The 15,043-nt window shown below is 35.8% G+C and overlaps 1 protein-coding gene across 1 annotated transcript in view; it reads right to left on the bottom strand.

The window, feature by feature from the left end:
- BRWD1 (bromodomain and WD repeat domain containing 1) overlaps positions 1 to 15,043 on the bottom strand; it is a 79,991-nt gene that overhangs the window by 48,450 nt on the left and 16,498 nt on the right. Inside the window, exons 12-16 of the mRNA XM_023520521.1 lie at positions 14,338 to 14,466; positions 13,925 to 14,150; positions 11,033 to 11,218; positions 5,847 to 6,030; positions 1,999 to 2,092 (exon numbers count right to left, since the gene is read on the bottom strand). Of these exons, the coding sequence (XP_023376289.1) occupies positions 1,999 to 2,092; positions 5,847 to 6,030; positions 11,033 to 11,218; positions 13,925 to 14,150; positions 14,338 to 14,466 (819 nt within the window). The remainder of the gene's footprint in view (positions 1 to 1,998; positions 2,093 to 5,846; positions 6,031 to 11,032; positions 11,219 to 13,924; positions 14,151 to 14,337; positions 14,467 to 15,043) is intronic.

Below are 15,043 nucleotides of genomic sequence, written 5' to 3'. Positions count from 1 at the left end.
AGAAGCACATTTAAATCCTCTCTGGAGGAGAAAAATCATCCTAGGCTTCAAATCATCTCTAGCACTTAATATTCAATCAAAAATACAGGCAATAAGGAAAATGTGATTGTAAAAAATGAGGGGAAAAAAAAAATCAACAGGGAATGGAAACAAATTCCCCGTGCTAGGAGAAAGATACTGAAATAAAGAAATTACCAAATGTAGTTTTTTTAAAATAACTATGGCTGATAATTAATCTTCAAGAAATTAAAATGAGAACTTAGGTAGATAACTGAACTCTAAAAACAGAGCCAAACGAAAATTCTAAACTGAAAAATACAATAACAAACTAAAAGCAAGAGAGGTTTAGCAGCAGATTAAACACAGCTCAAGAGAACTAATGAACTGAACTGTGAGTCGGAACATCAGAAGACAGCCGAAGAAACAAAACGCAATCAACGGTTCAAGTCTAACATACACATAACTGGAGCCTCAGAAGAAGAGAAAAAAGGATGAAAACACAGACTACGCAAACACTAGCCAAAAGAAAGCTAGCACTAGCACAGTTGTATTAACAGAAAATAATTCGCAGAATCAAGCGGTGAAATGTATAATGATAAAAGGTTCAATTCAGGAGGAAAAGGGAAATTCGAAATCTGTACATGCCAAATAACAGCTTTAAACCACATAAAACACAAACAGACACAGAGAAATCTACACAGTAATATTTTAACACATACCTCACCAAAGGTAGGAAGGAGTGCAATCATTCTGACACCACATGGCATCAATTACTAAAATTATACTGTATACAGTGTATCTGTGTTTTGTACATAAAAAGATTAAGTATAAAGCTTTTTTTAAAAAAAGCCTTTTTATTCAATATGGGATTAAGAATACTAAAATTTTTGATAAAAGTTCAACTGAAATTTTTAAAGCTCTTCGCGTTTAACTTTGTAATTATTTCTCCAATAATTTTAATGTAATTTGACTGTAATATATCAAATTACATGTTCAAATTAGAAGGCTGTGAATATATAACAGCAATGTAATCCAATTTTTAAATTTATTCCAGAAAAAGTAAAGCAACTGGAAAAATGTATTAACTCCTTTAAAATTATTTTAGTAATTTTAACTCAAAAAATTTTTTCATGAGAAAATATCCTAAGACCAGAGATATTCATTCATTCAGATAGACATTTTTTCTTTTCAGTATTTGACGTACAATAATGAGTCGAATCACTTTTAAATTAAATAGTAAGATAAAGACTATTTTTATTTAATTCTCAAACCCCAAATTACATACAAAAGCACTGTGCAACAAGCTTAAACAAGTTAGCTGATGGCAGCCAGACATGCACAGGTCATCCTCTCACGATAATTTCTGAGTGATCAGTTCTGAGAAAATCCTGCAAACACACAACCATTTTCACTAGTCTCACAGCACTGATCGTACAGCCATTTTGTGCATCGTCCATGAACTCAATGTTAATGCTGTTCATGAGATGTTCAAGAAAATCCAAGCAGGGAAATTAAACAAGGAGTAAGGTTTTCTTACATTTGGAGTTACAAACCATTGTAACATCTAAGTTCTTTGTTTTGTTTTGTTTTTTAATAAATGCATGATTTGGATAAACTTCATAAACTGACAAAGCTAACCAACAGTTTTAGAAGTAAGACAGTTACGTGTGGGGAAAAAGGAGAGATACAGTAATTGGGAATGGGCACAAAATGCTTTTAGTGGGCTGGTCATGTTCTAGTTCTCGACCTGAGTGGTCAACAGACCATACTTTACTAGACTCCATTAGCACTTTTAGGCATTAGGATACTTTCCTCACGTTTTCAAACAGCTATACAAACTTAAGCCTTCTATTTTAAATCCCAAAAATGTCTTTAAGCAAGATATATTTTTCCACTTCACGTGAAAAGTACTAATATTCTTACTGATAAAAAGAAAACTATAAAATGTCAGTTTAATTTCTAATTTTCTTATTCCTAAGAAAATACAATTTTGGTTACCTTTTGTGAGAGCTGGAGAGTCTTTCTTTTTCTTCCAATTATATAAAGATTTCTTTCCTCTTCACCTTTCTCTATTCTGAAGTGTTCCAACTTCCTACAAATTTAAATATCCAGTTAACATTAGTTACTGAACTGAGAATAAGTAAATTAACAGGAAAAATTAGTCATTATGATTCTAAGAATAAGCTTATATACTCTAAATGTAGGAAATTCCTAAAGTTATAACAAAGCTTAAGTCAAGCTGTACTTGTTAGAAATTTAATATAAATAAAATCTCGGCAGCAGCTAGAAAGTCCTATCTCTCATGTTTTACACAGAAATGGTTACTCGTTTGTATTTTTATTGGCCCTATTAGGACAACTCGAACAGGATCTTTAAAATTAGCTGCTCAAAATGTCCCTATAATTTTTCAAGATTGCAATGCCTTTCTCTAAAAAAAAAAGTCCTCCTTCAAACTATTAAAACTGTATGTTTTGTAATTTGTAGAAAATCAGAATAGCAATGTTACCAGTTCTTCTAATCACCTCCATTTTATTTACATGATACAAAAGAAAAATTATGTTACTGTGACCAATTTCAAAGCAAGGGACCACCCACCATGAGGACGGTACTAATCATTATTTTCCTTCTTCATGGTTAGAAAATTCAACTGACTGAATGCCATTTCTCTCCAATTTGAACATTACTGAAAACACATGGCTTTGCGGGGGTTTTTTTGTTTACTTTAAATACTCAATGGAGAAGTTTCACAACTGGTATCTTGGCCATGTTCCAAAGATGTAACCGGACACTCAAATGACTACAAGCGCAAATGTTATAAGGGCAAAAACTGATTTCCTTAGAAAGGTTCATCAGCAACTCATGTTCAGATTACAGTGGAATATTATTCTATCCACAGGGGAATTCTAAATCAGACTCGATCCTTCACAAATGGTCAGTTTCACCACTTTTATGTATATTTAAGAAACTACATGAGGTTTTTCGCTCGCAGCCACATGAAATTCCTACCCTCTACCTGTATGCTACCCCTTTGACAATGAAACACTACATACAATACATTCTCAATCAATAATAAAGCAAAGGAACACTCTAGGCCTTCAGAAGTACCACCTTCAACTGTGTGCAATTCCATGCCTAACAAATCGCTAACATCACTCGGCTAACAAAAGAGATATTACAAAAGATCACAGAATGTACATGCAATTCATTCCTTTAGAATGAACAGAATTTCTGCTATTACTGGATTAAGACAAAACATAACAAGCCTAGACCCCGACAGAATCCCTCTACGGGGAAGCAGCACTGTGCGCTCGTCCTTCTGCACAGCAGGGTCATTTATATTCTCACACTTTTATCTATTACCTAAGTTTTTCACAATGGATACACATTACTTTTATATTAGAAAACTAACTTCGGTTTCTCTTGATCCTAACCAACTGACACTAACAAACAGTTGGGGAGCATGCCACTGCTCCCCACTATAAGGAATGTTGTCAAGGCCACTGACTGCTATTACGTTACTCAGCATCTCCTTCATAAGCTCTTATGTATTATTTTAGAATATAGCAACAGAAAGAACAATGCTCTTCTTTGGGACAATTATTTCATGGCCGACAGCTAGCTGACTCACAAAATCCATTCTTCCTTCCTTCTTTAGAAACAGAATCTCATTTTTTACCTAAGCTCTTATTACCCTTAACAGAAACTATCAACTAGCCTCCTCTGGAGCTCAGTACAGCCCTATGACGACATTCTAGTCAATGAGTTGTAAACAGAAATGTCATGTGGGATCATTAAGGCTGCTTAAATGAACTTCCCTCAACTAGAAAAGTCCTTTTTGTTGTCTGCCTTTTTCCCCTCTTCTGGCCTAAATCTCAGCCTCCATCAGTTACAGATAATGCAATGGCTATTATATAAAGACCAGCTATCTTGGACTTTGAGTAGACCTTAATTTAAGACAGAAAGCCACACTCCAAGATGGAGATGAGAAACAAAGAAACCTGTGTCCCTGATTAACTGGAGAACTCTGATTACAGCCTTAAACTACCTACTTCATCTTCTTTCACGTTAAGAGAACAAATGCTTATTTAAGGAACTATTCTTCAGGTCTTTCACTCCTGAAACCTGTTTGCTTCTCTTGGTTTGAACACAAAAAGTATCCCAAAATAACACTTTCAGTTCTGATGACCATACTACTCAGACACAATTTTAAGGCTTAATTACAGCATTCTACATACATATAATGATTTTCTGTATTTCTCATCCCAATTCCAGATCTTGCTTTTTACTATTTTATTGTGTAAATACTCTCAAATTCACTGTACAATTTGTAAGTATCATCCAATATTACTCCACCAATCACTAAAATTCTTCTGGCTAAACACATGAAGGAAACACTTTCAACAAAATTATCCTCGAGGTATTAGTTATGTGACACAAAGAGGACAGAACACTGAAAGATTTTAGATATTAGTGAAAACCAGTATTTGTGGCCTACATTTCAAACAACTCAGAAATCACTATATTACAACTCAGTAGCAAGGAAGACCCTACTATCCAAACTTTAATTATGAAATGTCATTTCCCACTAAAAAATAGAGCTGCTTAGGAGAAAAGATTAATGCCAGGTCTAGTTCAAGAAATTTACAAGATAAACCAGTAACAAACACTCGGCCATGCCTAACGGCAAGAATGCTATGAAAGGCTACTATGGTCATTTTGAAAGGACTCAGGAGCCAACTTGAAGAGACTTCTCCTGGCCAGAGATAGGACACTTTAAATAGAAATAAGGAGCATTAGAAATGAGCTACATCACAACAGCATGATTTATACAGTGAAAGCCACAAACATACAAACTGGGACATTGCTGGAAGATGACAGGGAATAAATCTTTTCTTTTGAAGGCAAATAAAACAAAATAATCCAACATCTATCATGTCTTTTATATAAAAACTTTACTACTAGGTAATCAAATATTAGATTTGGGTCAATTTCTTTTTCAGAAGTATTCAAGATAATAAAGACTTTATAGAGTTGAAATATCACTATTTTATAATCCCTAAAGAATTAATGAATCTAAGCAATGAGCATCGACACCTGCTAGCATCACAAAAAGAAAACAGATTGTCTCTGCCTTCTAACAAATTACCACTGATGAATAAGTCTTACAAAAGAAGTAAAAACATCTATGACATTTGAAACAATTGGAAATTTAAACACTGACTACATATTTGGTTCTACCGAAGAACTGTTTGTTTTCTTAAGGTATAATAATGGCATTGTACTTATGTTTTAATACAATTCCTCATGTTTTAGAAATACATACTGACATACTTTTAGACAAAATGATATTATGTCTAGGACTGTTTTCAAAACAATACTGAAAAGAGAAAAGTGGGTGTCTGTATAGATCAGGGGTCCCCAACCTCCGGGCCATGGACAGAAACCGGTCTATGGCCTGTTAGGAACCGGGCTGCACAGCAGAAGGTGAGCGGCAGGCCAGTGAGCAAAGCTTCATCTGTATCTGCAGCCGCTCCCCAGCGCTAGCATCACCGCCTCAGCTCCGCCTCAGATCTTTAGGCATTAGATTCTTATAGGAGCACGTGTCCCTGGAGCCAAAAAAAGATTGGGGACCACTGCTATAGATGAAACAAGACTGGTTATAAAATATTTACCATAGTAAAAAAAGAATTTTGACATTTTCTTACCACAATTAAAATAGGTTCCAATTCATTACTGAAATATATTTATATGATTATTTATACCACTAATGGATTAAGATACGTGAATAATCATATAGATATATTTTCATAGATAAAAACAGTATTAATAGATATCCTAAAACAAACCTAAATACGCCTAGTGGTACCTCTGGGACAACCACTCTTCGCTTCCAAGCCTGCAGGTCACGTTCGGTAGCAATCTGACTACGGGGAGCGTTCTGATGCATCTGACGAACCCCTTCAACTTGTCCACTACGACGCAGACCGATATTTGGAGGGGACTGGATGTCTAAGCTTAGTCTTCTAAAACCTAAGGAAAAATTGTCAAGAAATGATTCCAAAACAAAGTTCAATCTAATATGCATTTAACATATAATAAGCATATACATTCCTTCTGAGATACAAACCAAAAATAAAGGTCTACTGGAAAGACTCTGGAAAAAAAGAATCAATGCAACTGAGATCAAAATGTAGACTTCAGGACAAACATTAACTATTAACCTTAATTTCCATTTCACTAGACTTTCTGAAATATTTTAGTTACAAATATTTTATATTATAACGTTATAGCTGCATTCCTAAACATCTTGCCTTCAAAACTGCACAGAGAACACGTCTTTTTGGAAAAAGTAGCACCGAAGATAGACTCTCAAACTGTGACGGCTTTATAACAAAAGCTGTGACAACATTTAACTGTGACCTCCTCGAGAGATAATCCAAGCCACTCGGGCAAGCAGCTGCCAAGAGTGGAATTTAAAATAAAAATTCACAAAACTGTGAAAACTGTGAAGTGGGGAAATGCTGGCAGCTCTTGAACTGGAGCTGGGCGAGTGGGTAGCAGAGCAGATCAGGTGGGCACAGGAGGCAAGGCAGCCTCCCACAAGCTGAAAGTCACTGAACATGGAGACCAGCCTGTGGGAGGGAGGATGGGGCTCAGGGTTGGAGGGAGTGCCAGGCAAAGTGCTTGTTTTCTTAAAACACAGAATGGAGGGGGGCTCCTGCTACCAATGCAACAGAGAAACGAGGGGCTATATCCTTTCTGCAATAGGCTCTAAAACTGCACTCAAGCTATGCCAGCTCTTCTTGCCTAGGGTAAAATCCACGTGAGTAAACACAACTCCTGCCTTCTATGTACACATTCTACTTACCAATCAAATGAACAAATTTGCATTGCACAACACACTATACTTCACCTACTAAAAATGGCATTAAACATCTATGTTAAAATATATTGACATTTAAGAAATAATTTGATTTGAGATCTAAAAATAAATTCTAAATTTAACTGCCCAAGTCACAGCATTAATTCTCCAAAAATCTGAAGAAAACATATGCACAGGTTTTTATCACATTACCTGTAATAGCAAGTATGAGAAATAACTTAAATGGCCATAAGTTGTTTAGTAACAAAGACTGGTTATTCCACACAGTGGAGTACTATGAAGCTATAAAGGATGAAGAGCTCTGCGAATGGATATGGAAGGATTTCTAGAATATACTGTGAAGGGAAAGAAGATGCAGAAGAACACATGTGTGTCTGTGCCTCGCTAAGGGCAGCACACCACCACTGTGCAGCGTTCCTGCCCAGAATGTTTCACCTGAATCCGATTGTGAGATAATCTCGTAATTCAAATTGAGGGAAATTCTGTGAAACAGGCCTAAACTCTTTAAAAATAGATTAAAAGGCATAATAATTAAATGCAACAAGCAGGGCTCAATTAAATCCTAAAATTAAAAAAAAAAAAAAAAGCCATGAAGGACAGTGTTTGGACTACTGGGGAAATTAGGACTACACATTAGATAGTACTGGGATCAACACAAAGTTTGTTGACTATGGTCACTACAGCATGATTTCATAAAAGAATGTCCCTGTCTTGGAAGATCCAGGAAGAAGCATTAAAGGACAGTGTCACAATGTCTCCGATTTACTCTACAATGGTTTAGAAAACACATCGGAGATACAGACAGACACAGACAGAGAGACAGACACTACGCATGTACACAGAAAGGGATAAAGGTAAGGTAGCAAAACAATAACCTAGGTAAAGAATACATGGGTATCCATATTATTCCTGAAACTTTATTACAAAATTAATTTTTTTCAAAATAAAACACTGGAAGAAATAAAGCCTTATGGTATAACTTTAAGAGAAAAAGCCTTAATTCCTCATATTAGTTCTGATATAGTCTTATTCCACAGACAGCATAACTTCACCAAAAATTTTTTTAGTAAGTCTGTATTCAGCTTTAAAGACCTTTAAAGCTCAGCCAGCCGAGGAAAAAGCAACCGAGAAAATAAAAGAAACTGGATTCTGCAAGGGAAACAAAATTTTTATAACCATTTTAACAGGAAATATTTGTCTAACACTACACAGATCTAACTATCAGAGAAGACATAAAGATCACTGTCTTTGTGTCCTAGCAACTAACTTCCTTCACAGACTCCTAGAAATGCCCTGTACAATATAACAAATACTCTTTTAAATGAATCATGGAACCTGGAGATCACCTTGGGCTAGAAACAAAGAAGACACAAAATTAAAGATGATGAGCTGAAACCAGACAGAGCTGTGCACTCCAGCAACTCAAGGGCTTGGGTTTTAAAGCCCACATGAGGGAGAAAAGGCCTTGGGGCCGAGGCAGGTGCCTGGCTGTAAATGAGAAACGGAACCCCCACCCCACCCTATATTGCCCCCGGAAAAACAGAATCCTTGCAGAGTTACACCCTAAACAAAATTCTAATCCACCTACTGGTATAAAGAGATAACTAGAAAATCTGTCAATCTCTGCCTGAATGCAGATTAGGAGGAGGGTGTGGGTGAGGGAAGCTGCCCCACGGAAATTCAGAAATATGGGCCTATATATCACCCGAGTTAGAGATTCAAATTTATATTACTCATGTGGTCCAAAAACTACAAAGACGGTAATTAAAGTGCAAACTGATCCCTGCGGGACCTGCATGTGACAATGCCATCTTCTACCAAGATTATCCTACACCCAGAGGCTACCTCTTTGGCGTAGCCTGATTTTTATGCCATTTTGTCCTTTTCAGTAAAGGCAATTTGTCAGATAATTATTCAATGTTTTATAAAACTTCTTAAATAGATAAGATCATAGATTAAACAAAATATTTTACTGAAAAAAGGTCCCAGATTGGTGACAACCTTGGATACCTTACGAAATCTTTTATAAAATCCACTCTGGAAGGAAAAGCTCTCAACTTTGGCTGTACGTCATTTCCACTGATACTCTCCTCCCAAAGATGAGGTCATAATCCAAAATCGCATAATGATATATGACAATATGGATACATAACGATATGGAACTAGAATACCCGAAAAACTTCAGATCGTAAGAAATGTGATATACGCTATAAAATAAATAGCTAAGAAGGAAAAAAGAAAAAGGAAACATGACCAAAAAACATACGCATTCAACTGCATTAGTGCTTTTTTAAAATTTCAAATTAAGATTGCATTATCATTTGACACCTGTTTGAACAGCAAAAATCAAGAGAAGTGAATTAACAGCACTCTTTGTATGCTGCTGAGAGTATGAACTGTATAACCACTGGGTAATATGTAGATATATATAACTACAGTATATAATGTATAATACACACATAATATATAGACACGTTTATAACGTACACATCAGTTTGGCATAATCTATCTATACCCAGCAATTCCATTCTTAAATTAATATTCAAGAGAAATTCTTTCAAATGTATATGAGACCCAAACAAGACAGTTAATATCATTTCTGTTCCTGAATAGCAAAACCTCAAAACTACCCAAAATCCCATCGAGAGAATAAAATCAGATATATTCATACAACAGAGTAAAACACAATATAGTCAAAATTAATCTGATGCAACGATGGAGCAATCTTAAAAATATAATGTAAAAAAATTAAGTCTCAAATGAATGTATACAACCTAACAAGCTTTTTATAAAGATTAAAAAAAAATGCTTTATAGTAATAGATATAAGAATATATTTCCTAACGTATTTTAAAAAGGCAAAGAAAGGACCAGCATTAGATTCGGAATAACTATTTTCTTGGGAGAGAGAAACAGAGGAGGACCACATACATAGATGTAAGTTATCATGATTTAAAACAAAAGAACAAATGTGTGAACCAATAATAGCACATCATAAACACAGGATTGACAGACCCAATTCTGTGACCCTAGAATCCAAAACAATTAGAAACATAAAAGAAGTAAAACTTAAAGCACAGCACTACACTGAAAGTCAGATTTTAAAGAGAATCACTAGGACTTCTAGGTATAACAGTCACTACGAGTAAAAATCTGAAGACCAGTTGTGTGGCAGATCAGATGAAAAAGAGATCGAGAGTGACAGGGCAGACGGAGCAGAAGAAACTGCGCAGAGGACAGCACTGAGTGACACCAAGACAGGAAATAAGGCAAACTTGGCAAATATATTTTAAAGTTTCTTTCTATAAACAAAAGCGTACTTTCATTAGCTGTAAATTAATTTGTTCGAAGTAGATTTCTGTGAAATAAATTATTTTGCCATTACAAAATAAAAATTAAGAGTCTACATAAAAAGGCAAATTCTCCAACAGACAAGCAGAAACATTTGGCAGAAAGAGAGGTACTGAAATTTATGGCTTTGAGTGCCCAGTGAAGGTGGGGTAAGGCGGGGATTACTCTGGTGGCACTGCTGGAATTTTGTGGCATTTGAAAGACTTCTCAAAGCTTTTCTAATCTCCCATAGGCATTTACTTTTCCCCACGGCGAGTTTCATTTGCATAACAATTACCAGTCTCCTCCAGATCATTTCTACTACTAATGTAATTACTACTGCATTCCAATATCAAATACTTCACCCTGAAAATTCCCTCCAAGCCTCCTCATTCACAGTAAGAAACATTAGTGCTCAACCCAATTCAGTTTTTTAGAACTTACAAATTCAAGAGAAACACTATATTCTTTATCTCATTTTTTAATGTAAATACTCTATTTTAGAGCAAAAAAGGTTTTGAGGTCTTTCATAGTACTTGAAAATCAAATACGCATGTTAGTACAACTTTACACCTAATAAAGCTACCTCCAGACTGTTAAATTATACAAATACACAGCTTACAGTTTTTGATGACTTCACTTACGCTACAATTTCTTTATTTTTACATTTTCAAGACTTCAGTTTTTTAATATTACTTTATACGAGTTTCAGGTGTGCAGCACAGTGGTTAGACATTTGCATGATTTACAGGGTGATTTACTCTTCAATTTCGATTCAGCCATATTAAGGCAAAATACATCTCATATATTTATTTATTACCTCGTCGTGGTGTTTCCTCCCCATTTGGAAGTCCACTTGAAACAGGATCCTGACCTGCTCCCATTCTCTGATCTTGCTGCTGCTGCAACTGTCTTATCATTCCATCAAGAACGCTGGACTCTGGGCTTCGTTCGCCATTATCATTAGTTTGTAGGCTTATAATTTGTTCAATTACCTCTCCATCACCTGCAAATCCAATGAATAAATATAAAATTATAATCTATATAAACAGGAAAAAAGACTTTCCTGTTTATAATTGTAGACTACAATTAATATTACATTAGCAATTAAACGTCAGAATTCATTTTTTTAAAAATCATCAATTAAAGATACCCTATACACTCAAACTAGGTCAGAGAAAAGATTCAAAACCCACAAAGAAAAACGAGGCCTTTCCCAAAGGTAGTAAGCGCCACAGACACCTCAGCAGAGCCTCTGAAGTACCTCCAAGTGAGCACGCGGACGCCACATTCCAGTGAGAGCCGCCTTCTGCTTTTTCACACTAACACCAGATAGATTTCATTAAAATCTTACTGCCCAAGGTCTCTCACTAGAACAGAGCCAACAATGTATGATTTCCAATGTAGAGAAAAGGAGAGAGATTTCTTCTCTACTGTCTTCAAAAAAAGATTGAGAATACCTTTTCAGCCTTCAAGAGACCACAACCCTAGTGCCCCTCACCCCACCCCACGAGTCCCACGAGCACGTGCAATTGAGGGAGGAAGCTACACCTGCTCCCTCACTAAGCTTCCACTGCTCTGATACGCTTTCAGCATCGCCGGTGCCAGTATTTCTTACTTCAAGTACAATATCAGACTTTCTGCAGTGTCTTAGCTTCGTTAGTTTTCAAATAACACGTTTTCAGAGATATTTAATAGGTCCAGCGGAATCCTAACAAACTCAAATCAGTAGGGTATTAAGCAAAAGGAATGCAAAGACTTAACCTGCTTCCACAGTTAACAGATCCAGAAACTAAAAAATGTCATACACTACATCAGGGGAAAAAAACTTCCATTCTACTACCTGAGTTAGGGTCCCTTCCAGCTCCACTTTACTATGGAAATCAAAGAAGAACTTAACAAAATCAATGTCGTAACTGACATTAAAGCAACTGTCTTAATAGCATTAAAATTTTTTGATCAACTCTCAGAAAATGAGCTAAGTAGGCAAGAAATAGAGCCCTAATCTAAAACAATAAAGATTTTAATTAGAACTGGGTATATCGTAAAATTCCTATGAACATACTTGAAACCAAAGGGAAAATAGTTGAAAAGGGCACTTCTAACCTTCTCTTTCCCCCCCCCGAAAACCCAACATCTACATTGTTACAGCACAGAACATTTCAATATAACTTGGCAAATAGCATCCAAATAATAACTGGTTTTATTTGGCATGATACAGTTACAATTCGAATATTAAAGGCGGGTTCCACCCATAAAGGCTCCTGCTCTATAGGAACTGCCCTCCCACTATAAACTACGACGACACTGGAAAAATCATACAGGAATCAAGGGCTTTCAGACATTGGACAACAGGAAGCACAGGATGGTGATCCCTGAGAGAGGACAAGTAATGGCTCCAGGCGAAAGCTCAGAGGCAGTTTGCAGACTGCAACGCAAGGAAAGGGAATCCAAAGAGCATCCAGAAATCTCACTGAGTGGAGGGAACGATGGTCAGAGTTTGGCAGCAGGGGGGAACTAAATACACAGGGCTGAACATCAGAGAGGAGTGAGTTACACAGAGCTCAGAGATGTACAGTGAGGTCCAATTAACTCTTTAAGTAACTAATGATACATGCACACATTTGGTAAAACTTCACCACACTGGAGAAGAAACATGAAAAAATAGTGTGCCAAAAAAACCCAGAGCTCTCACGGGGCTGGAAATAGTTCATGCTCCTGCCAGCCAGAGAGAGAGACTTCAGAGTACACAGCAGGATTGCTTTCTGCACACTTCCAATTTTAACATTCAGAATATTTTAAAATGTGTATTCGAGGCAGTGAGGAACACAGTGACGGCTAGCAGTCTGGTAATGGATTATAACCCACTGTATAACAACCCATAAGTCGATACTAAAACTTAATGAACTACATAAATGAAAGAAAGTATAGTAGAAAGCCAACTAATAAAATGCAGGTTCATGACGACAGAGTTAGAAAACCATTTTGCAATCTTCATCCTAACAACTGATTTGGGCAAAAAATCAGTGGATCCTAATACTTGAGGGTAAAGTTTGATAATGAACAGGTTATTTACATCATATCTCCCTACAAATTACTAATTACAGAGAGTAAAAAAACTTTACAGTGGAGAAACTCAGCAGACAGGTCCTTAACTGAGTGCTCAGACAACGCTATCAACAACCGGACAAAACACAATCACAAGCATCCTGATGTGACGCTGCAGGAAGGCTACAACGTCTGTCATGCTGAACTGGGTCAAAAATGCAGAACCAGCACCTAATCAGTGACAACGAAGTTTAATGTACAGTTCCCAAATTGAAATCTACAGCAGGCGAGAACAAAAAAAGCTACCATGGGCATTATCAGAATAACAAACAAAATTTGATTAGACTATGGATTTGATAACAGTATTATATGAGGGTTAAATGTCCTAATTTTGATAATTGTTTATGATTATGTAAAAGAGTATCTTTGTTCTTATGTAAGAGTATCTTTGTTCTTAGAAAATACATATTAAAGGGTAAATGAACATGAGCTCCAGAACCTAAGCTTCAAATGGTTCCCAACAATAAGTATCTAGAGATAAATGATAAAACAAACATTGTAAAATATTAACAACTGGTAAATCTGAACGTACAAAAGTTCTTTGTATCCTTTATACATTTTTCAAATAAAGTTTTGTTTTGTTTTTTTAAAGATTTGCACTTACTTGTTGCCACATAGCCGAGCTGTGGAACCAAATGTTCATCTGCAGAATTTTCTCGGCCTGGTACCAATCTCTGAAACTTGGTTGGATGAGGATTTCCATCTACATCTACCAAGAATGGTGGAGGCATAAGGTGAGGAGCCTGCTGAGTTTGCTCATCTAAGACATAATTATTAGAATCTCTGATCAGGGGCCGATAGTCAGTATGGAAGAACATCTGATCAGGAATCTAGAAAAAGGAAATTTACAGATTGACATTTTGAGGTTTACATATGTTAAAGAAGACAAATACTAAGCAGTTAATTATAACCATATTAATTTTAAAAAGGCAATCAGATTAACACATCTAACCTCATTTCGAAATATCTTTCATAACTACTTATTTTACATGCTATTAAGAAAATATTAAAAATGACCTTTTCATATGGTTTGCTGCATCCAAAACCAAATATCAGAAGGTGCCCATGAGAATCTGTACAGGCAAAATGCTGTCCATCCTGTGAAAATTTACAGTCAAATACAGCTCCATGTCCTTGTCCTTCAATCTAGAAAACAGAGGAATAGTTACGACCAAGTCTATTCAAGTGCTTTTGCTGTATCAACTGTTTCATCTTGACAGCCTGCTATGATGTGCCACTTCCAAAAAAAAATTTTAAAGACAAACTTTGCATTCAGCATGTTGATTTATATTTTCAGAAAGTATTTTTTAGATACCACTAGCCTAGAAGAAAGCTTGAAAGATCTTCTAAGAATTAGTTCTCAAAATGATCAAATGATCATAAACCAATCCAAAGTGAAGTCTTTATTTGTGACAAGTGAATGACAAGCATTTTCATAAACTTTTCTTTTAATACATAACAAAATGCTATTGACTAATAATCTACAAAGAAAATGATTAAAAAATGAAGCATGGTATTCATGACTAAAATCAATACTTTTCTGGAGTTTCAACTTTCTTCTGCTAAAATGACAGCCATGCAAAATTTTAATGCTGCTAAGTCTTGAAGGTTCATTTGCAAATACTTGCACCTGCAACTATCTTATTTAAAAATGCCTCAAATTTCAGGATATTCTAAGTGCATCATGAATACTGCCTTAATTAGATTACTTTTAAACTGTTTA

Source organism: Pteropus vampyrus, unplaced genomic scaffold (genome assembly GCF_000151845.1).
Source record: "Pteropus vampyrus isolate Shadow unplaced genomic scaffold, Pvam_2.0 Scaffold270, whole genome shotgun sequence".
NCBI classification, from domain to species: Eukaryota; Metazoa; Chordata; class Mammalia; order Chiroptera; family Pteropodidae; genus Pteropus; species Pteropus vampyrus.
Note: the sequence above shows the minus strand (reverse complement) of the source record. Positions and strands in the feature narration are given on the sequence as shown.